This window comes from Oryzias latipes, chromosome 8 (assembly GCF_053564925.1).
Source record: "Oryzias latipes strain Hd-rR chromosome 8, Olatipes_Hd-rR_3.1".
NCBI lineage: Eukaryota > Metazoa > Chordata > Actinopteri > Beloniformes > Adrianichthyidae > Oryzias > Oryzias latipes.
This window is the reverse complement of record NC_136244.1, coordinates 5,989,865-6,014,734: the sequence shown is the minus strand read 5'-3', so window position 1 is coordinate 6,014,734 and position 24,870 is coordinate 5,989,865. Positions and strand designations below refer to the sequence as shown.

Sequence of the window (24,870 nt, the reverse complement as noted above, 5' to 3'; positions counted from 1 at the left end):
TGCAGAGCACCCAGACATCAGAGAATAAACTTTAACTGACCATCTGAAAAATTAGTTTCATAAAGTGAAATTTAATAAAATAATCTATCTTCTAAAGTTTTGATCGTAGGACCATTACTCAGATCTGCAGGAAAACCTTTGGTAAAACAAAACCTCTTCTCTATTCTTCTTTAAGGGCCTATATCAACATTTTCTTAAGCCTTTCAGACTAAACTATATCCATGTATATGATAATAGTGTACCTTTGGCACACTTAAGAACAATTTTTTTATGAAGCTATTTTCGCAGGCTCTTTTCCTACCCAGAAGTAAGACGATTTGATCTCTGAGGTGCCGCCTTTCGCTCCTTGTGGGTACCGCCCACATACCGTCAGCCTAGAGTCGGCCTCAGCAGCATTTCTGCATTTCTCCCACAAAAACAAACAGCATCTGAACTTTTGAAAAGATGGATGTTCATATTGAGGAGCCTTACAAAAGCGTTCTGCCAATCACAGTTATTTCCATGGACAAAGTGGGTGTGTGTGTTAGCCTGGGGCGGTGAGTATTTAAAATCATAATACCCTTAAAGCTCAAAATGTTAATTTTGCATGATGTAAGCCCTTTAAAGAACCTGATTATAATTTTTTTTTTTTACCTTAAGTTAAAATACCATTAGTTGACACTCACCTGGGTGTGTGAAATTTACGGACCCAATTTGGCCTATATCCTGGGGGAGCGGTGATAATAATAGCTAATTAATAGCAGTAAAATGCAAAACAAACAACAATAATAATAATACTGAACTATAATAAATACCACAGTTAAAATCTTTATGATTGTGGTAACTTTATGATTTTTCTGTACCAAGTTAATTTTGTTTGGGAGTCCTCCATAGAGTAGCTGATTGATTAAAACAAGTCAAATGGAAAATAAACACTTTTATTTTTCTCTAAACAAAACATGCTCCTTCGTCCCAAAGCACACAAAGAAAGACAGCTAAATAACACACTTAGGCTGACCAAAACAAAGCTATCATCAGATATGCTTAGAAACCAGAGTGATTTATTGCAACTTTGTGAGGAAGTATTCCTAATATTAAAAATACAGTACTCTGGTTGATTACCAAGACAATAGAGTACAAAAGTCCTTTTGGGTCGTGCATTCTACATTTTCTAGTTCAATAGAAACAACAATGCTCAAGCAGAATTTGTGCGAGCAGTAGAGTGTCCTAGGGACTCTTACTGGCCTCTGTGCTGAAGCACAAATCAAGTGCACCATAAAAGGGCGAGGCGGAGACTGAATTTCATCTCAACCAAGAGCCAAATAAAGGACTTTCAGAGAGAGCAATTAAAAAAAAGAGCAGAGGAAAAAAATGAATCAGACAGACATGGTCACAGAAAGAAGGACAAAGAAAGACAAGATGGACTGTCCAACGTGGGATTTTTATCTTTCCTTCACTCTCACACAAAAGAGTCGTGCATCAAGATAAGCTTAACAGGGAAATTTGCTGGGAATGAAACAAAAACCTGGCAAAAACACTTGCAAAATAATCTAACCACAGACAAACACACAGAAAGAAGGCTGAGCAAGGTGGCAAAAAGCAGCCTTTCAGACCACACAGTTAAAATGATAAATGGTGTCCATGATCGGCCACAGTTTTCTTCCTCCGCCACCCCATTTTTCTAAAACACCACTTTTTATTCTCAGCAGGAACTCACTCACTGCAAGAATGAACCCGACTTTATTACCTGCTGCTGTATTTCTTTCTTTAAATGCCCTGTGGGGTGTTCCCCTGGAAATGGACTGGATGGCATTTTGTATAGAGTGAACCAAAAAAACTTCCATATTTACAAGCAACAAACCTTTTTTTCAACTTTGAGATTTAAATAAAACATTTATTCCTTTATGAGAGCTTCATCATGCTTCTGACGACCCACACAAAGGTAAAGTTACTGCTAACTTTTAAATAGTGGGTAAGGTATAGTTGTATGAAACCTTAATGCAGAAATCTGAATGCCCACTTTGAGGAAACTCATAGGGCTTACTCACAAGACATCCTTTATACCAGTTTCCCAACCCTGGTCCTCTGGGAACACTAACTGCGTTTACATGGGCAAAATTAATCAGAAAGAATGCCTGATCAGAAGAAAAATGCGTAAAGAAAACACGCCGTTCGGAATACTCTGCCCGATCTGACTCGTTCGGATCAAAATTTCTTTCCGATCAAGATAGGTGGGTTATGCTGATTGTTGATCCGATCGTTGTGCATGTAAACAGTTCATTCCGATCGTGTGTCACTACTGCTCTGGTTTAACGCCATGCATAGATGGTGTTTCGCTCCAGAGAAAGCTTTGGAGCTCAAACAGGACCGATCCGCTGCCTTGCGGAGGCCCGGTGAGAAGCGCTGCTCCGCTCTCGCCCCTGGCTCTTCGCCTCTCCCCTCTCTCACACCGCTTGCAAAGGGGGTGCCGGAGAGGAGCGCTTCGTGCCCTGTGACGTCTGGACCCTGCGCGGTCCTGGCTTGGGTGCCGGTGGACCGAGCGAACTGGGTCTCTGACCAGACTAGCTGGATTAATAACTTTGTGTTTGAGGGGAGGGGAGGATGCTTTGTTACGTGTGCGTTTTGTTGTTTTGTTATGTGTGGGAGAATTCGGACTGCAATCATCCATCCCGCCGCTCTGGGTTAGCGGCTGCCGGACGCAGGAGAACCGTGTGTCCTAGCAGAGCTCGGACCGCCAGCTCACACAGCGGCTTTGGGGCGGTGTGCAAACTTTTCAAAGCAGAATGACGCTCAGTCCTTCGAAACCGTTCAAACAATCACATCGAGTTGTCTTTCCAGTTGTGTCACGACAAAATAAAGGCTGATGTTATTCCCACATATTTACGTGCAGCCAAGATGCAGATTGCAGCATTTCCCTCATGGATTTTGTGTTCATCAAACAAGGCTAATGTTAGCGCATGTTAGCCTCTCCTGGGAGCTCCGTTCTTCCACAAAAAAAGCACTGACCACAGGGACTAAAAATAAAATGATGAGCGAACAGGCGCTACATAATATTCATAACATTAATAAAAGCACGTTTGCATAAATGGATATGAGAGCAAGGTTTGTTTACTGTGGGACTCATTTCCTTTTCCGTTTTTTTCAACACTACTGCGCATGCCCAAATGACTTATTCCGACCGAAAGTGTGACCCATGTGAACGTTTGTTCTAATCGGAAAAAGGTTTTCTGTGCCCATGTGCACGGTTGAATTTTAATCCAACCATTGATCCGATCAAGATATTTTGCCCATGTAACCGTGGCTAATTTCCTGCAATTTTTCAACTCTAACCTGCTCAAACACACCTGCCTTTGATCACTGTCATTATTAGCCCTCTCCAGAGCTTGATGATGAGCTGATTCAGGTGTGCATAAGCAGTGCAACATGGAAAATATGCAGGACAGTGTGTCATAAGTGTCAGAGTTAGGTAACACTGCTTTATACCAAGCAAGAGTACAGTTTGTTTGGTTGCTGTGATCGCTCTTGTTCTTTTTTTGGGAGCAGAAAACCTGGCTAGCTTGCAGGCACATGCCATGGCATCCTTCCCTGGATTAAAAGATTGGGCATGAAATGAGACAGAACATCATCAATAGAGAGACGAGACATTGCAACCATTGGTCATGCATAAAGGCAAAATAGGATGCGTCCTTTGGCCATCCACTGTATCGGCACATGTTTGGATTGACCGATTAGTTAATTTGGCTCATTTCAAGCAACTTCAGCAATATAAACAAAGAAAAAAGGCAATTAAAAAATGAGAAAACATAGATATAACAAATCTATTTAAGAAATGTATTCATAAATTCATTAGAGAAAAAAAAAGTTATATTATATTATAATTGCTCCCAACCACAAATAGACATGTTTGCACTCAAACATACAGTAAACACACATTGAAACCATTAAACATAACAATTTTCAAACTATGAATTACTTGAAAGGTAGTGGGAAGAAGCAAATTCATGTAATCCCACCCCATAATAACTGCTCCCAGTATGTAAACAATGTATAAAGCATAATTGAAGTGCAGACAGGGATGACGAGCAATCAACCTCCCTTTCTTAGAGTAGGCTCCTAAAACTGTTAATGGATTAATTTAATCCTAACTTAAAAACCAAGGAACAAAACTTAAACATGAAGAAAAGAGAAAAGACTTCAGGATGTCAGAACGTGTAAAAATCGAACAGACAGGAAGGATGAAGGGCATTCCACAGACCTTGACAGAAGAGGCAAGCTGAGGAGTGACCTGTCAAACCACTCAGAACAAGCAGGATAACAGAGCATCCCCCTCAAATGTGTCAGAACGGTCAGATGGGTCGAGGGGAAAGTAGTAGTGAGGGCTGCCAGAGGGCTGCCACTGCAGAAAGCTCCTGCTGGGTCCATGGTGGTCAGATCATTGTGACATGAAAGAATGGTTTCAGAAGAACCGCATGCAGAAGAGGGAAGACAAATTTAGCAGAAACTTAAATAATTTAATGAAAGCTACAACTTAAAAAACAAAAAAGAAAACTTAAACACGACACACACTGGCATCTAATGCTGAAGCTGCATTGACAATTACTGCCTTGACAGGAGGACTCAGTCCAGCTGAAGATAAGGCATTAAAATCCGACTTGGCATGACGGGCACGCCTCTCTGCTTAAACAGTTCCATCAACAACTCTTTAAATCACTCCAGTCTGTGTGGTTTCAGCCAATTGAATTGACACGCTCCTCTGGAAGGAGCTGGCTCAGCAAATCTGAATCATTTAAATGGTTTTTGGGCCGGGTACTGTATGCCAATCCGAGCCAGCAGAATCTGGAGTAATTTCTGTGAGTGAATGTCTTTATAGCAATATAGCAAACAGCTAGCTCATTCACCTGCTTCCCTTCACAAAATCAGATGAAGGAGGTTGTTTTTCTCCAAGTGCAGTGCATGATTGAAGACAAATTAATGAGCATTCCAACAATGACCTTTATTGCTATGCTACTGATTTAAACTTTAACATGTCACGTACTTTGTCCCACTTCTGTCAGAAGTCAAACAAAGGTAAGCGCTGCCTTTTATTACACATCTGTCCAAACTTTATGAGGCTGGCTTAGCAGGGTTTCTTTTGTGTGTGTGCTAAACTACTAATTTTGTATTTCTTTGCCTGGAGTAGTCAGACGATAAGGGGTTTAATTGTGTCTTTACTACTGTCAGCTATTCTAAGCCCACAAAGCTGCCACCGGAAGCAAGAAACATTTCAGATCCAAACTCAGTAACTGAGAGAAGTTCCATCCATTCATCTTCAGAACCCGCTGAATCCCGTCTGGGTCACAGGTCTGCGGGAGCAACCCAGCTACTGTTGGGTGAAGGTGGGGTAGACCCTGAAAATGTCGCCAGTCTGTTGCAGGACCACACCAAGGAGCAATTTAGAAATACCAATGAACCCATGAAGCATGTTTTTAGACTGTGGGAAGAACCAGAGAAAATCCCACCCATGCACGAGGAGAAACATGCAAACTGGGATTCAAACCAGGGCCTTCTGGCTGTGAGATGAGAGTGCTAACCACTACACCACTGTGCAATCCAACTGAGAGATGTTGCTGAGTAAAATTACTTAAGCACTTTAGCTGTATCAGAATGAGATTTTGTTGTCACTCTTTGGGATGTAGGTACAAACACCGTTCGGCCTGGAACTTCTGTTCGGGGTCCTTTCGACTGAAGATAACGTCACACTACGGTAACCCCGCTTGGACAAACTACGTACGTTGAGATCTGATCGGGCTCTATAAATTTTTATTTCATGTTCCCTTTTGTAAGCTAAGGTTATTTTCCCTCATAAATTGTGTCTGACAATATTCTTGTTGTAAGTCAATGAGGACCCAAGTTAAGGCACGCACAGGGTGTAAAAAAAGTTTATTTGGAGAGTTCCTTAATCCAAGAGAAAAATGTCCAAAGTCCAAAGGAAGGAAACTGCTAGGTCCTGTGGAGCTTGAGACGCAGTGTGACGTCACCGCCGAGGAATTCCGTGCGGGCGAAGACAGCAAGGTCCGTGTAGACAGCAGGCTCCGAGGGAGGAGAGAAGCAGACAGTCTTAAAGAGCGTAGGGAGTTGGGAGGGGCGGCTCCTTACGTGACAGTAGCGGCAGGCTCCGTGTGAGTGTCGAGAAGACCAGATTCACAGCGTGCGGTGCCGAAGCGGAGCGTGATGCGTGGCCTGAGGTTCATCAGGGTGAAGAATCTCGAACTGGCAACGAGTGAGCAGACACACCCACCTCATATACCCCGCGTCACAGCTGGAGCCATTCAGAAATCAGGAGCCGGTGAGAGGAGAACAGCAGAAATGGCGAGACAGGACTGAAATCCTGACAATTCTTTGTAATTTTTATAAAGAGATTTTGCCACAATCCGCTTGTAATTCCAGTTTAAGTTCAGCCGTGGCATAAAATGTTATTAGCACGGCTAAATGTTGTTCTTTCAGGTCCGTTCTGCCAATTATTAAGGACTGGGCGCACGGAAAAAAAAAAACTATAAGCGAACATGCATTCAACAATAATCATTCAATAATAACGGCACGTTTAAAAGACAATCTTGCTCTGTATCGGAGCTGTGTTTGTTTACAACAGACTTCATAATTTCTTCTTCTATGGTAGTATCGTAATTTGTCCAGACCAGTCACTATCTGACACGTCATAGGACCAACGGTCAGCCAATCACATAATGTGACGTCAGCACTAGTCCCAGGACCCCGAACGGAAGTTCCAGGCCGAACGGTTATGGTATCTACACCGGATAGCTGTAATGCTTAACAAAACAGCCATTTTCATCACAGTAGAGAGCATTGCATTGTGGGAATACCCTCAGATATTAGTACCACTTTTTGGCTTTACGGGATAAGCAATTCAAACACAGCCAATTAAGGTTAATTTCTTTTTCTTGACTCTAAAAACGACTAGAATGCTGTTTTTCTCATTGTGATAAGTGCTGCAAAGTAAGCATTTACTACAAAAACTGATATTGCTCATCCAAGCATCTGTCAGGGGCTTCAGGATTAAGCCGATCTGCACCAATGTGAGTTAAAGGCAACAGAGGCCCTTAAACACGAAGCGGTCCTGCTTTAACCTCACATGCAAGCAGATTTTCCAGCTGGCTTGCTTTGAACCACAGGAAACCATTTCATTCTGGCAGGGAAGTTCCATTCAAAAGCAGAGGGAAGAGGACGCTCACACAAGGAGGAAAAGGCCCGAGAATCGCAAGTGGACCATTTACATTCTGCCTGGGCAGCAATGGAGAGCAGCGCTGACCACACACAGGCAAAGAAGAGTTTGAAGAGTCACTCTGTGTACCACTGGAATAAGTAATAAAATCTAAGTTTGAAACTCTGGCACAATGTCTGCTTCACAGATTTGATGATTTCATTTGTGCATGCAACCACCAACACAGCTCACATCACATCCCCTTAGAAAGAAAGGGGAGATTGTGGCTATGGTAAAGAAATGAAAACATTATATGCTGATAGTTTGACATAATTAAGGCAGTTTGAATGGAAGACAATTTTAAATCTGCTTTAGATATTCATATCGTTTATCAGAACAGGTTTCCCTAACAAAACAAAACATCAACCTTTGGCTCATCCATGGATTCTCCTTGTTTAGATTTAGCCTCATTTAGAAGAACCAAAGCAGAGAGCAGATCTGGATTTGCATACATGTTTGTATTCATCCATTCAGATCCCATAGTAGAATTTAATCAAATGGAAACAGTCTAATATCTGTCAAGTATGTGTATGTATGGTATCTCTGTTTTTTTTCTGCATATTCACAATAATGCTAAATATTTTCTAGAGATCTTGCTGAATTTACTGATGTCTTGAATTTATGTGCCTCCCCCCTGAACAAACAGACCCATTAAAACATCTGGAGTTTACCATTTTTGTTATGGCACAAGCGAAGGAAAGGAAAAAAAGCCAAAAAATATATATACATACAGATATATCAAATGTATGAAATTGATGGGAAAATCAAAAGAAATATAATGATGTTATCTTCTTGACATTGCAATTACCCCTAATAATAAATAGACATATTTGCATTCATACAGTACACACACACAACCCACTAAATCCATTAATAACAATGATTTTCAAATAGATTATGATTATTGCTTGGAGAGGACTTATATATTTATGGTCCCATCCCGTTATATTTTACTTAACTATATTTGTTTATTTATTTGTGCCCAGTTTTCGTAATCTGGTTCTTAACATCTATTTAAAGTTATTGATACTATTTTTTTTGTCAAAGTGCTGTTTATTTATCAAGTAACAAAGATGAAGTGCTTATCCATTCATTTTAAAAACCCATTTAATCTCTTTTGGGGGTGTCACATGGTTGCTGGAGCCAATCCCAGCCACTGCTGGGTGAGGTCACGGTAAACCCTGGACAAGTCACCAGTCCATCGCAGGGCCACACAGTTACATTCACACCTAGGGACAATTTCCCCATTTGACCTATAATGCATGTTTTTGGACAGTGGGAGGAAGCCCGGAGAAAACCCACACATCCACGAAGAGAACATGCAAACTCCACACAGAAAAGGACCCAGGCGGGATTTAAACCGGCTCTTTGTGGTTGTGAGGCGTGAGTGTTGACCACTACAACTTCTTGCAGCTCAGCTTCTGAATTTCCAATAGCAAGAAAATAAATATTCACTACAAGCATGCAGATGTTATTTGACTAATTACAGTTTTTGCTTCACAGCACACAAAGAACTATCTTATGGGATCAATGCCTTCGATGTTGCAGCATGAAGGCATTTTCCTTCTGTGTTTTTGTGTTAACACAAAGACCCAAGTGTTGAGTTTGACAACAAGCGTTTTTACATGTTTATTCACAAACTTGGAGTCCTTCTGTGACAACACAGAGGGTCGGACGTGTCAGAATGCTGGTCACTGACATTACATAACCCAAGACAGACACTGGGTTGTGTGAGAAATGCTTTTGTTTGACCACTTTGATAACAGACTTAGCTTACTGTTTCTACTGCTTTTTGACAGTAGCCTCACCTTAAGACTGATGTTCTTCACTGGACACTGTCAATCCAGCTTCCAGAGAGGATTACACGCTTGATGTTCATTTTCACCATTTCTCTGAGACTAATGTTTACTTTTCACCTCCATGCTAGCACTCTACTCAGTACTCTTGGAGTGAAAAACAAATGTCCTTTTCTTCTAACAACATACAAAGAGGCACATTCATGCAGCAGAGACACACAAACGCATGCACAGGGACAGTCACACATGCACAGTTTCCTTAGCGATGAACGGTCAACACACCAAAGTGCTCGAGTCAAAGCCAGGAAGGAGTCAGCAGTAAGTTCTGGAACGGGACTCTGAGCAGCGCAAACACAAAGGTACAACCTAAACCTCCCAGGACGCATTGTTGAAATCAGACACAGACAACCGCGTCCAGAGAGTAATGTTTGATAGGGTGCTTCTCACACAAATGTGATAAAAGTTAACCAAAAACACCAGCTTGAAAATAATTTGCCAAAGCACATAGGCTTCTGGGCGAGCAGCAGGAGATGGAGCTCCCTGGCTCCTTGACTGTGACTGAGAACGTGCATCGACTGGTAAATCGGTAAACTGGCTGTGACCCCGACTGACTCTGGCAGACATTCAGAACAACTGGAGCTCCAGCAAAGATGCAGCTGAGGACCACAGACCAACAAAACGCGTGATTTTACCAGGTATGAGTTTAAGTGTTTTAATGCTGCATACCATCATATGTTCTGTTCTGTAAAGCACTTTTTTCAACTATTGTGTTCCAAATTGTTTTAGAAATAAAGTTTTATTTGACACTAAAACAACCCATATAGCTCTCCTCATCTCCCTAAAATACTCTTCATACTCCAACCAGTTGACTGGGGAAACAGTGCTTACATGCCACAGCTCCTGTGCACATTCCTGCAGTGGTGTGCAACAGCTGCCAAAGACAAAGAGAGCTCGTCAAGGTGAGGAGTACGGTGGCTCTGAAGGGCAAATCACACAGGGCAAAAACCTTTCTAAAGACCACAACAACAATCAGAAAAGCAGAACAACGACAACAACAAATTGAAATGAACAAAATGAAATGTTCAAAAATGAAACAAAATAAGAAACCAGAAAAGTTATAATGGGAAAAGTTTTTTTTGGGACCTCGCTGATTAGATGATGTCCCATAATACCAACCTTGTTTGTTACATTTTTTTTAAATTACTTTTGTTTTCCAAAATGTTTTGTTTGTTTGGTTTGTGGATTTTTTTTAACTTATAAAATGTTATATTTCTTTTACATTGGTTTTGCTTTGTTAATTGTCATTGTGATCTTTATGATATTCTTGCACTGTGGGATTTGTTGGTATGATTTGCACTACAAGGCCACTGTAGAGGAGTAAACCAGGGGTCACAAGAAGACAGAGTTAAAATTCCATTTAACAGTGACATTGAGTGAGAAAAACCTAACTTCAACTTCCCTCTGATAAAAGTCAAATCCATCCCAACTTTGATATCTGCAAAGAGCCCACCCTTACTGACAGCAGACGGCTTGGACAAACATAAGAGACAACTGTCACAGGAGATTTTCTGCTTTGGACAAATACCATATTGCTGCACTCCCTCTCTGTCAGAGTGCTGAGACATCTATTTGTGCACTTTATTAAGACTTCAAATGTCTCCGAAATGATCTGTAATTTCACACCAGAGATAATCTTGACTTTGTAAAATGTTGAAAAAGAGCAACAGGGGACTGGACAAAAACAAGGGGTATGAAGGGGTGTTGACATAACACACTGACTGCACCGTGTTGCATTGGTGCTTTTGATGTTGCATCCCAGTGGTCGTGGCTGCAAACCAGCATTTGACTTAACCCATTTATTTCTCCACTGTAATATTCCAACAAGTTGATGTGAATCCAAACAATTTGTCCTAAGTAATAAAGAAGCAGCAAAAAAAGTAATAGATTGTTTTACATTACAGTTTTTTGACTGTCAAAATGTCAGTCTGTTTTTGACAAGTTGCAAATTAGTTTAGGTTTTGTTGTTAACGCACCAACATGGCTAACATAAAGCGGTGTAGGACTTTGTTTTTTTATTTAAACTGTTACTAACAAAGTCAGGAGTTAGTGTATTCACAGAATCATTTGTTTTAGCGGTATCAGTCTGTTATTTACGTGCTACAAACATGGTTGGAGTTACAGGTATTGTAAATAATCTAATGTGTAGCGTGTTATAAACAAGTTCTACAATTACTATGAACACAGTTGATAAAGTCTGACTGACTGATGGACGGATATCTGACAGTTTTGTCTCGCTTAATTGACCATTCGTTGACGGTGCACCTTGTAGAGCAGAAGAAACGGTACCTTAGGTGTAGAATATGTCTTTATTCCTGTTGTTATTTTACAATACGTCACTTAGCTTGTCAACATATCAATCTTCCTGATTCATCCGTAAATCTGTCAGAATGAACATATGGAATGTTTTTACTAAGCTCATGCATCCATCCTTCCTTAAAGGCTCAAAAGAGATTTCCGTGGCTTCCATTTTACAGCTTTTGGCTTTCCAGATGTACACTCTAACATGATCCAAACCTGGCTGCAGTCACCGTTAATAATTTACTAGTTAATGAATCCCCATTTCCTTGTGTTGCTTCAAGACTAATGTTGCAGTTAGGGTTCTGAGAGGGAGCGTGACCCCTTGAGTAGGATTTCCCCTCACTGAGCTGCAAAATAAAACAGGTTCACTCTACATACACCTCTGTATCTTCTAAATGTAAGTGTTAAAGCCACTGACGTATAAAATTAAGCACTTAGAGGAGCGTCTTTCATTTACCATCACTCACAAAAAAGTTGCTGAAAATGTATTTTGATTCCTGCTGAATACTCTTTCGCTTTCCTTAGGTGGTGTTATGGATACCTGGAAGCATTTAGTAATAAGAGTAACTTGGAAGATTCATTTAAAAGCTATACAAAGCCCCCTAAATTTTTTCAATGAATCCACAATCCAAACATTTGATCAAATAAAGGGCGAGACGAAAGCTTCAAGACATGGGTGTCCCGATTTGGGAAGCTCCAAGCAAATCAAGCTCAAAATTCAAAGTATTGAATAGTGGGGTGATACATTTTCTTGTCTCTCTCTTGTAAATGTCCAGACACAGAGCATGAAAACACAGTTTGAAGTTCATGAAGAGTGGGGTGCCTTGTTTGTTGTTTTTCATTGAGTGTTACAGAACCACAGTGGCCACCAATGGAGTCCATTCAGAAGGAAAATGCATGTTAACCCCAAAGTTCAACTGTGGAATTTTATTTTGAAAATCAACTATATTCTGTCGGTTGTAATCTGCTTTTCTTCACACAAAGTCTTCCTCCTGAAGCAACACCGATTATTTAAAAAATATTCAACCATTGCAGTGCAGCTGAACAGATTCCCCACTCTTGTGGGTCATTTGAGATGATGGTTACATGTTTGATTTAGCAGATCCTTTTGTTTAAATGAAGCTGAATGAAGCTTTCCTCTCTATGTGGTTCTTCTTGACCCCAGTGAGCTGGATGAGTTTAGGTTCAGAAGAAGCCCTGTTTTACCTTACCCATAGCAAAGTGTCAGAAGTCAGAGGTAGTTTTTCCTTCTCTGGTCACCAGCAGGAACCGTCTCCAGAGTTCTAAGTGCAATTCGTCTCCCAGCGAACCCCAGCGCACAGTTTCTGGATGCCACACACATGACTCTAGTTTGCAATCACTCACAGTACACTTAAGCACTGTACTGAGAGTCACTCAGTGCGAAATATTGTTTGTTAATGGCGTATGCTTATATAGCGCTTTTCTACCTTCTTCGAAGGCCCAAAGCACTTTACAGTCACAGACCCATTCACCCATGCACACTGGTGGTGGCTCCGCTGCCGAACACTGGCGCCAACCTCCCACTGGCGCCAACCTCCCACCAGAGGCAAGGTGGGATTCAGTGTCTTACCCAAGGACACATTGACACACGGGCAGGCAAGGCGAGAATCAAACCCGCAATCTTATGATTGGAGGTCGGCCACCCTACCACTGCCGCCCCTAACAGATTTGTTTGTGCCACTTTGCCTGCATTACTGAGCTTTATAGCTGGATCTGACCTTCTGAATTCCTGACCATGTTTTGTCTCTGACTCTGTTTGCCTGCCCCCTGCCCCAAATCTTGCCTGGATCCTGACTGCTGCTTCCTCTCTGATGCTTCCATGCTCGTTATTTACCTCTGCTAGCCTGCCTGACCCTGATTTAGCTTTGTGGACTATTAGCTGAGCTAATAAACTTGCTGCATTTGGAACCAGCCATCTGCCTGTTCTTGTGACATAAAGTTTAGTGGAGCAGGGTGATGGAATGGGCAGGTTGAAGAGTTTTTGACAGGCTACTTGTGTATTTTCTCAGTAAAGCACAAACATATCACTAAAGCAATACATTGTGGAAGAAATAATGTCTAAATTCATAAAAATATTTGACAATTTTTTCAGTGAAATTTTCTGCCAATTTCCACTGGTCTGGAAGTGGTGGCCCTTACTGTCATTTGCTTTCTTTTTTATTTACAGTTGACATTTTAGAAATATTCTTGAAAGTGTCACAGAAGAGTCACACAACAGTGTTGTCACAGGTGCCCAAAAGTTAAAAAACATAATTTATCCAAAAACAAACAAGAAATCGAAGTCACCGTTTTTAGAATATACTGGGGGCGCATGTTATTGATTCTATGAAAGGAACCTGGAAATTTGAATGCAGGCCACATTTGGCCCTTCAGGCCAGACTTTGGACACGTCTGGCATAAAAAGTAAAAAAGCAGAAACAAAATCAGATTTTCACTCACACAAGAGTGTGCTGTCCATATTGACTCTACCACATCTAACATATTTGAATATGGAAAAATGATTAAAGACAAATTTTTTTACATTTTTCATTAGAAACACAAGTGTTTAAGCAAACTTCTGTTTCCGCACCTCTTCAGCATTTTTGCACAAATACTGATAGAGGAAAATGCTTGGTTTCTCCACTCATGCATTTTATTTGCATTTGCCCTATTTTATACTCTGGGTTCTACAATATCCTTGAACCCCATAAATAAAAAATAAACAAAAAATAAATAAATAAATCAAATATAGAAAGCCGCAATTGCCACCACTAATCTCCATCACATTTATGGGTCCACGATATGAGGAAAAGTTGCGATTTGCGATGTGATGATGACAATTGCGATAGCTTGCGATATATGAAAAAATTGCAAAACAACTAAAAACAGAATTTCCCTTTCACTGCAGTTTAATTTAAATAAGAGTCAACATATCTTAAATTATACTCCAAATGACCCTAGTCTACATCGGAGGCGAACATCTAACATAAAAGGGCTCCATCCGATTTGTCATGAATTTGAAGGGATCCATCTACGGTAATTGGCCAAATGAATAAAGAGATTTATTTGATTTGTTAAATAATTCAAGCTGCCAAAAGATTGTCTTAGCACATTTAGGGTGACCATTTATCGCAATTTTTGCTGTCTTTTGCAGTATGCACATTACACAGCTTGGATTGCGATAACGATAAATTTGCAATTTATTGTGCAGACCTAATCACATTCTTTCAAACTATTGTGGGACTATCACTCACTGAGCCAGGTGCTTTGCAATTATGCAGCCTGTTGATGCTTTAAAAAGTTCTCACCTCAAACCTTTCTTTAAAAATACAGATTAATGTATAGTCAAAACACGTCTTAAATAAAACATGAAGGCTTCCTTTTCACCGGCTCACTGCAAAGCAGTTCAATTCCCAGTCCAGTATCAGAATCGTGATGAGGCGCGCCTGCAGGCGCATCTCTACAAGGTGGCATGCCTAGAGAAAATATCTAATCTCCATAGTTCTTGATCGCAGACAAAGACTCAAAGAAGAAGAGAGTGCATTGAACATCTCTTGCATAAAAATTGCAGAACAAGTTTAAAGATGTGGATCTAATGCCGACGGAGATAAAGAGGTAGATCCTGTCTGTCGAATCATAACATCATTTCTGGACGAACCTTGCTGTCACGGTCACACTTTGGCGCTTGATGATAAACAACATAAACGTGAACTGGGAAAACAGTTGTCAGCATGCATTAAAACAAGAACATACAAAATGCATATCTAATCGGGGTGGTGATTTCCTAGACCTAAAACTTACTACCCTTGAATGAGCCTGATAGAAAACCTAGGAGTGAAGTCAGAGATCCTCAGCCCATCCATCTATATTCACTTATTGCTGCCAACTCAACCCATTCACCAATCTTCAGAACCCACTCAATGCCTTTCAGGGTCACTGGGCTGCTTGAATCAACCCAGGTACTATTGGGCCAAAACAGGGTTCACCCTAAACAGGTCACCAGTCTGTTTCAGAACCGCACACTGACATGTACATCTAAGGACAATTTAAAGACACATGACACATGTTTTTGGACTGTAGGATGAAACCATTGAAAAATTAATGCATGCATGCATTAGGAGTCCACTTAGAAAGAACCCAAATGAGATTTGAACCATGACCTTCTCATTATGAGGTGAGAGCTCTAACCACTGCACCACCATGCAGTCCCCAAACTCAACCAGTTTGCAAAAGATGGGCTCAATGATTACCAACCATGGCACATCAAAGCAGACAAGAAGAACCTGGTGAGTCTATAACTTTATTATCACAATAAAAAAGGCAAGATGATCCTAAACTCCAACTGAAGCCCCCCATGCATCACCCTCTGCCATCAACAAAGAAGAGAAGACAAGTGAATAGAAATCATTATTATCATCTAGGACTTGGCTTGGCTTACCAAAAAGACAACTTTCAAAGCTAGACTCCCACAAGAACTGCTTATGAACGTCTACAGGTCAGTCAGTCAGTGAGTTTGTCATCATCCTCTGCATGACTGATGACTCGCCTGTTGGCTCTTCAACTTAGAGGACAATTTCAGAACATGCTGCACCTGAACCACCATTAAATATCCCTTACACCGCTTCTGCTACAGATCTGTTTCCCTTTTGAGCATTGCAAATATACTCCCAGGGCAGATTTTGCGCAACAATTACAGCAGCACATTATAATACTTGACATTATTATTTTATTTCTATTCTTAGTTATATGTATCCTCAGGCATCTGTAAGGTGCTTCAACATAATTTCATGAGCAGTAAAGATCTTTACCGTTCTAGAGCGTCTGGAATAACAACAAGCTCAAAAAGAGCTAGCACTTCTGAGTCCATTTTTACTGAAGAATGATCCCTTTAATTACACTGATGGCCTTTGTAGTTCTCACCTTCTCAGGAGCTTTGACCTTGTTGTTGTTATTGTGAGGTGCCAGGATGACGTCTTCATGGACTCGATCCAGCAGCCACAAAAGGAATTCCAGGGCGTCATGCTGAGAATTCCCACGAAACTGGGATCCGTATTTGGACACAACTGTCTAGAGAAGGGAAAAGAAGACACAATTGATGTGTTTTCAACTAGATTGTTAGACAATAGAGTTTGCAATTTTGGATTTTGGAAATAAAAGGTTTATTTAGAAAAATGAAATGAAATTACACCAATCACTGCTTGAATCTGCAACGTCCTTTTAATGACTTGGTGGTGTTTGACTCAAATATTAGGTTTGAAAGTCAACCTTTGTTTTAGTCTCTTCAGAATGCACTTCTATATAATTTTCTACCATGTAGCGCTGATCATGTCAGTCACTTTCAGAGTTTTTCTTTCATGAGGGAGCTCTGAATAACATTTTGCTTAAAAGTGGATTAAAGAGAACTCCAGTTCCCACACAGTGCCATGCGACTGCCAATGCAAATGGCACCCAGCTTAATTAAGCAAGGAATTAGCCTCATGAACTGCAGCTGTCAGCCGGAGGAAGCAGAGTCGGCGATGACAGATTATGGCAGAGGGAACGGCAGTAATCACTAATGTGGGATATGCTTCTTATGACTATTACATCTCAGTGGAGAGCGGGGTGAGTGATCTGAAAGTTAAAACACTAGAGTTCACAAAAAGCCAGAGAATAAAAAAAAAATAAACTTTTTTGTCAACCCCGCCCACAATCCTTATATGTTTGTCATATAATTTTGTTCAGTTTGAGCCAACGATTCACATTTTACATTTTCATAATATTCTGGTAAGACATTTGCGAGGAACAGAGGAACGCCTCTTTTGCGTGCTCGCCACGTCAACTCTACAAAGTTTAAAGCCAACGTTTTTTCCAAGTAGTTTCTCAGTGATGCTCGAGGAGTTAAGAGGAGGTGATTATCAAAACTCCTAGGAGTTTAATTTTAGAGCTGCTACAAAAGAGGCTACACCAAATGATTAATACTTTACCCAGATTTAGCACCAGTTCATAGCTTACAAAGGCTTTAATATGAAGCACTTTACTTTTATCATTTCAGAGGACTAGCAAACTAAAATCTCTGGACTTGGGCCCTTCTTGAATTAAACAGGGGCGCTGCCATATTGGATAACTAGTGCTGCCATCTATGGGATAAAGCAAAACCCGTGCAAGAGAGGCCTAAGTCCAGGAATTTGTATTAATACATTTTAAATGTCAAGCATAGTCAATACATTACAAAGGACTTGGGACTTTTTTTTTTTTTTTTTTTTTTTTTTTTTTAACTTGTCCTGTCCAACAGCTAGGCAAACAGATGAGAGCTGAGGGCCTCTTGTGTTGGACATATTTTATTCTAACAAGAGGGGTTATTCATCTTCAGACAAACCAAAGGTATGTCTGAATAAACCCCTTTTGTAATTGAGGCCAAACTTTATTAATTTCAATCATGTTTGATTTCAATCATGTTTGATGTTCACGAACGCATACTTATGCCTTTAAACCAACTAGTGTGAAATCTTTCATTCATTCAATCATGCAAACTATTAGTGCAAAGGTGAGCTAACACCTGTGCTCAGGTGAGTGTTTATGTTCTTCTAAAATGGATGGTGGAATGTGAAAAGAAGGAGGAGGAGCGCCCAGCCACCCCCACACCCATACCCCCGCCGCAGCAGCAGCGGCAGCCGGAATTCCCCCAGCGCCACACGGGAACAGGCAGGGAACAACCGCCCCCCGGGCGACCAAGACCGCCACCCAGGCCAGGGCCAGCAGGACCGCCGCGAGGCCCCCAGAGCCAGAGAGCAGGGAGGCGCAGAGGGAAAGAGAGCGCCGCCCCAGCCCAGCCAGGAAAGCAGCCCCCCGCCGCGCCGGAAGAGCCCAACGCAGGGCCCCACCGGAGAGGGACGCCCACAGCCCCAGACGAGCACCCCACCACCACCCAGGAGTTCCGGGCATCCCCCCGCCCCGACCCCAGGTACGAGCCAGGACCCCCCAAGGGAGACCCGCTCCGCACTCCAGGCAGCCACCCACCCGGCCCACGGTTGGTCCAGGTAGGAGCAAGGCAGGGGCCCGCCGCCCCCGCCCAGGAGGGGGGAACCCCGGGGAAAAAAGGGCGGCCCATAAGGGATGTTATAAATATGGCCCGACCAGGCTCGGCCATGTTGGAAGTTTGGCGGGGCCCAGCGCCCAGGGGCAAGGACCAGGACCCACCCCCCAGGGACACGAACACCCCCGGCTCAGGTGTAATATGAACCCCCCCACCGTGCGGAGAGAGCACCGCCGGGCCCAGGGAGCCGGCACCCAAGGGACACGGCCGCCATCGCCAAGGGGCCCGCACCCCCCACCAGGGACGGGGTAGGGGACAGATGGACCCAGGTCCCACCTTCCTTGTAAAATGTGTGTGCGTGTATGGGTGTTTGAGAGGGTGTTTGTGTGCATGTGTGTGTGTTTATGTTTGAATGTATATATTGAAGGGGGAGGGGTGTGTGTACTAAGGGGGGTGCAGTTATAATTGGCGAGTAGGGCACTAAGGGGACATCTCCTGATTACTCACAGTGATGTCCCCTCACCCTCCACACCAAGGGGCCCTAAATGTCTAAGGTGCGGTTAAAATTGGCGGGTAGGGTGCCAGGAGGACATCTGCTGCTTGCTGGCAGTGATGTCCAAGCACCCCCCCTACCAAGGACCCTACGTGTCTAAGGTGCAAATAAAACCGAAAGAGGGGGGGCCCACTCCATACGGCAACCATAGGAGGGGGGCCACTCCCAAGTAGCCCCCCCCCCAAGGCGCATCGCAGGCTAAACCCCCCACCCCCTCACCCTAATATGAGGTTATATAAGGAAGGGGGTAAGTTGGGGACAGCTGGTAGACTGTCCCCCGGTGGTCAAACAGCCGTCCCCCAGCCCACCCCCAGCAAAGGGGCCAGGGCCACCCAGCCCAGGGGCCCACCCCCGGAGGCGCCGACACCCCAGGCCCGGCACCACCCACCCCACACAGAGAGAGAGGAGCCAGAAAGCGTCGCCCCCCCCCGGAGCAAGCCCAGGCCCCCACCCCCAGACGCCGGCCCTAGAAGAGCTCTGGTCAGGCCTCGACGGGACCGAGGAGGCCAACCGGCCGAGGCAACCACTGATTGCCTCAGCGGAGACCCCGACCCGCTAGCCCCCCCGACCCGTACTAATAATGGGCCCCCCCTCCCCCCCAGAACGCCCCCCCACAGGACAGGGCCGACAAGCCCCCCACCCCACCCCACCCCAGACCCCGCAGCCGAAGCGGGTGACACCCAGAGCGACCGGGGGCCCCGAGAGGGTTGTCCCGTCCCGTCCCAGAGCCAGGGAAGGGCCGATCCCAGCCCCAGGTGCAGATGGGCAGCCCATCCGGCGCCGCTGGGCCCCCCCCACCCGAGCAGGGCCCCCCGCCAACCCCCCCCAGCACAGGCAAAGGGACCACCCCCCCAAGCCAAGCCAGACCACCACCCCACCCCCCCACCACGCACCCCCACACCCAAGCCCAGAGGACCACGCAGCGCCCCAGCCCGCCCCACCCAGGCACCGGACCCGACCCCCCGACCAACGGAGCCCCCCACCGCCCCCGCCAGGCACCGGAAGCCCCGACCCCCACCCCAAACCACGGCAGAAGGGCAAGGAGCAGCGACGACCAAGCCCTCCACCCCCTAAGTCATGGAGTCAACCACAGGAGACCAGAGAGACTGAATTCTTTCAAAGTTACTTGAGCTTTGGGCTGACATTTTTTCCAAGCTGATATGATCAAACAGCAGATTTCTGTGTTGACTTATGTTTATATTTTTCTTGTTTTTCCAATTTATTAAAATAGTTTTTTTGGCAATACAAAGAGTTATGAAAATGATAGATGCTAATCCTTCTTCTATATCGATGGCACTCATGTCACCAAGCACACAAAGTGACGGTGAGGCAGTGATTGAAACCTTAAGCCAGACTGATAAATCGGCACATACCTGCTGCCAGAGAGCCCTGACAGGAGTGCAGAACCACAGTGCGTGCATGTAGCTGTCGGGTAGATTATTATCACAGTGCTCGCAAATGTCTGAGTTACTGAGACCCATCTTGAACATCCTCTGTCCAGTGTAGTAAATTCTGTGAAGAGTTTTGAGATGGATTAGCTGCAGATTTGGACTTTTTGTCAGTTTAAAGGTGTTTAGACAAAGTTCTGACCAGAAGCTTTCATCTGTGCTGATGCTCAAATCTGCATCCCATTTTTTTGTTGGAAGGGCAATATTGTTATCTAAATTACATAAAAGTTTGTATATTTTGGAGAGAGTTCTATTCATTGAAAAATTAATCAGAGTGGTAACTACATCTGGTAGCTTTAAATCGTCGTCTTTAATTTTATACTTTTTAGTAATACTTGATTTAAGTTGCTGATATTCCAAGAAGTTATTTATTCCATGTTTGTCTTGAAGTTCCTGGGGGGTTATGAATCTTCTATCAATAATTACGTGCTCTAGTTGTTTTATGCCCCCTGCTTGCCAAGCTGGGAAGTGAATCATTTTTTTGTTAATAAGGATGTCCGGGTTGTTCCAGATGGGTGTCATTTTGCACGGTTGAATTGATGATTTTGATATTTTGAGAAATTCCCACCAGGCTGTTAAGGTGGCATTTATATTAACGCTTTTGAAACAATCCTGTTTTTTAACTGTTTGGCTAATAAATGGTAGCTGTGACAGGTTGATCTTTCCACATAACACCTGTTCCAAGTCTAACCATGAGTTGGTTTCTGGATTATTTTTTAACCATTTTAAGATATATTGTAATCTATTTGCAAGAAAGTATTTGTGGAAATTAGGTAGTTCTAATCCTCCACAGCTTTTTGCAGATTTTAAAGTTTTTAGACTAATTCTTGCAGGTTTGTTGTTCCATAGAAAGCTTGATATGGATGAGTCTAATGTTTTGAACCATTTTAATGGCGGTTGTGTGGGAATCATTGAGAAGAGATAATTAACTTTGGGTAAGATTTTCATTTTAACCGTGGCTACCTTGCCCATAAGGGACAGAGGCAGGTTGGTCCAGCGTGTTAGATCGTCCTGTATGCTTTTCAGTAATGGGGTGTGGTTTAGCTGCACCAGTTCTGATAGTTTGGGGGAAAAGTAGATACCCAGATATTTGATATTTCCTGTTTTAACTGGAATTGTGAGTCTTTGTTCCATATTCCTGTTGAGTGGTAATAAAACAGACTTATTCCAATTAATGGAATAGTCTGATATGGAGGAGAATTCATTTATGATCATTGCTGTTTCATTTACAGAATGTAAATTCCTTAAAAACAGTAATAGACTTGGGACTTTTTTGCGATCATCAAAAGATGATCGGAGTGGGACTTTAACCTGGTTGCGCGTGGGTAAAATTTTATGAAACTTACTCAAATAAATTGCAGCTGACGCTGCAACATAAACATTGACAGCGTTTCATAAATTACATTTCATAACATTTCATAAATTCATTTTCGCCAGGTCCTGAATGTATGCAAATTTGGGAGAGTTCTTGAGTATGTGGTGGGGGCAAAACTTTTACTCAAAAGGCGCGGTAAAAAAGAAGAATTGCAAAAACAATCTGCTGACACGTAACATTGCATTTCTGTGAATCGCACTATAGTGAAGAAATTCAGAAGAAAGTCCTCTTATTTTTTTGCAAAGACAACAAGAAGAAATTTAGACTCAACAACGATAAAAGATGGAGTCTAAAATAGCATTTTATGTCTGATGCTCCTTAAACATACAGGCATGTTTTAAGGTGGTACTCTGGTATTAAAGGGAGCTGTGACCTGCGCTGACCTTCAGCTGCTGTGCAGCTGGTCTTTACAGCACAGCAATAACAGTGATTAGTGAGAGCTCCTTAAAGGTGGCAATTGTCCCACTGATATAATTAAGGGCTGAAGAAAAAGCCATGATGCTTTCTATTAACGTCTGCAACATAATGGTCAGTCTGCAGGGTGTCATGTGTGCAAGCATTTAACTTAAGAATATATATTTAAAAAAAACACTGAAAATGACCCCTTTAGTGCTTAGAGAGGTTTTTCCTCAAGAAAGATGTTTACAGTCAACTGAGTAAAAAAAGACTTTAGACCTTTTAGACCTGATTTCACTTTATCAAACAGGGTGGAGGTCAATATGATCAAAGAAACCTGCTTTGACGTCCTCTATACAAACAGCCCAGACAACCTTTTACTTTAATGGTTTCTATCAAACTGCTCATTAAATGTTGTTTTCTACTCTTAAGGTGCAATTTTGTAAATGTCTTGAAACTGAAGTGCTGAAATACATTTTAAAAATTGCTCACTTTATCATAATTTAAAATAATCTATTAATTCTCACATTTTTCTCAAATACATCCCAAATTTTAAATTGCTTTTTGTTTAATTTTTGAAGCAAATTGTGACAGAATTCTAAATAAAATATGCAAAATAAAGACAACTTTCATTGAAAATGTACTTTATTCTTGTTTTCTTCACCAGGGCAAGTCATTTTCCTTCATCCAACCCCACTCGTGATGACTACCCCTTCATGTCCTCCTTCTCGTCATACACGTTCCTCTTATTTGGTCTATCTCTGGGGCTCTTTCCTAGTAGCTCTAACTTTAGCTTCCTTTTACTGACATAATCACGTTCAATAGTCAGTTATTTGGACTTATTTCTTCCTTTTTTCCAGAAAATCTACCTTGAGCTGTGATCTTTATGTATTTACTCCATTCTTTTTTCTCCTGTGAAGAACATTAGCATCTTCAGTTCTGCAACCTCCAGCTTCTGCTTAAAAATCAACCAGTAAATCAACCATAAAAGAATGGATAAAACCAAAGTAGGACTACCACTTCCCATTGATACCCCCCTGTATGTCAGATGCCCTTTTTGCCCCCAGTGACCTTCAGTTAATTTGACAAAGATGAGTTCAAAATACTAAAAACAACTCTGTGATTGAGAGACAATCCTTCTGGGAATATTTTAACCACATGTTTTTTTTTAAATGAAAAGACGAGTGCACTGGTCAGGTGGTAGAGTGTCAGCCCCAAGCCTGCACAACTCAAATCCACAGTCAGGACATACTAAAGGCAGTAGAAATAGTTCCTAATACCTCCTGATCATCAGTCAGCATCAATAGGAGGAGGGGGGGTAAACCCTCAAACGCTGAACTACCTAGACTAGTTCAGGGAAACTGTACTGAGGATTATGAACTTGTGAATGCAGAAGACTCAATCTGTCCATTTAACAGAACATTCAGATGGAGCCAAGAAAAAGCAGGTTGCGGTTTCAGATTGATGTAGGGAAAGAAAGTGAATGCCCACCAGTTTCTGATGGAAAAAGCCAAACAAATATTAGGTTCTAGCCAGATTTGCTGCTCTAAAAAGAGCAGTGTGACAGTAATCTGAACCCAATAAACATGTGAACATTTTTGTGAATTTTTTAAACCTGCCGGATTCTCCCGATCTGAAAGCGTTAATAACAGTAACATGGAAGGAAATATCAAAATGAGTACAAATGTTACATAATTTAATTAAAAATACAAACTGAAAATGTTGGAAATGTAGAAATTAGAAGGCTGCACGGTGGCACAGTGATTAGTGCTTTTGCCTCACAGCAAGAAGGCTTTTCAGTTTGGTTTTGTTTTGTTTGTTATTTTGGTTATCTTGGTTCACCCTGAAGTCTTTTTGCTTCACTTTTAGTTCTTGGTGGTTGTTATTTATTCATTTGTAAATAAATGTATTATATTTGTACAGAGGCAATACTTTTGGTGTTTTTGTTCATTTAAGTTTGGTGACAAAACCATTACTGTTTATGTTATGCTCCTCTGGGGCCCCTAGACTTAAAAAGGGGCGTAACTCACCTGAGCACAGGTGTTAGCTCAACAGACTGAATGACTGAAATATTTCACACTAGTTGGTTTTAAGGCATAAGTATGCGTGTGAACACTATCTGTTTTGTGTACATGTCGACAGGTGGACATTTTTGCAACTAACAGGTGTGTTTATAACATTTGAGTGTGTGTGTGGACAGGCTCCGCCCTCTTTTTTTGTTTGTTTTTTTTTTCATTTGAACCTTACCATAATGATTAACAACCAGTAAACTTGCTGCTTTATGCTGCTTCATGGTCTTACCCCCCTTCCCCTCCTATTATCACCCCCTACCCCCCCTCTCTCTAACGTCCCTCTCTCTTCTTCCCCTCTTTCCTTTTCCGTCCGGTCCAACACCAAAGATTTTCAGACATGTTTGAAATTAATAAAGTTTGGCCTCAATTACAAAAGGGGTTTATTCAGACATACCTTTGGTTTGTCTGAAGATTAATAACCCCTCTTGTTAAAGTAAAATATGTCCAACCCAAGAGGCCCTCAGCTCTCATCTGTCTGCCTAGCTGTTGGACAGGACAAGTTAAAAAAAAAAAAAAAAAAAAAAAAAAAAAAAGAAATAAAAAGGGGCGTAACAATTCCTTCCATGTCAGGCCAGGTCAACTAGTGAAAGTCAAAGTTGACTCACCAGTAAGGCACACTTCAT

General features: G+C 42.2%; 1 protein-coding gene across 1 annotated transcript in view; it reads right to left on the bottom strand.

Moving 5' to 3' along the window:
- Positions 1 to 24,870, bottom strand: part of usp43b (ubiquitin specific peptidase 43b) — a 100,125-nt gene that overhangs the window by 72,357 nt on the left and 2,898 nt on the right. The window contains exon 2 of the mRNA XM_011478550.4: positions 16,312 to 16,458. Within this exon, the coding sequence (XP_011476852.1) occupies positions 16,312 to 16,458 (147 nt within the window). The remainder of the gene's footprint in view (positions 1 to 16,311; positions 16,459 to 24,870) is intronic.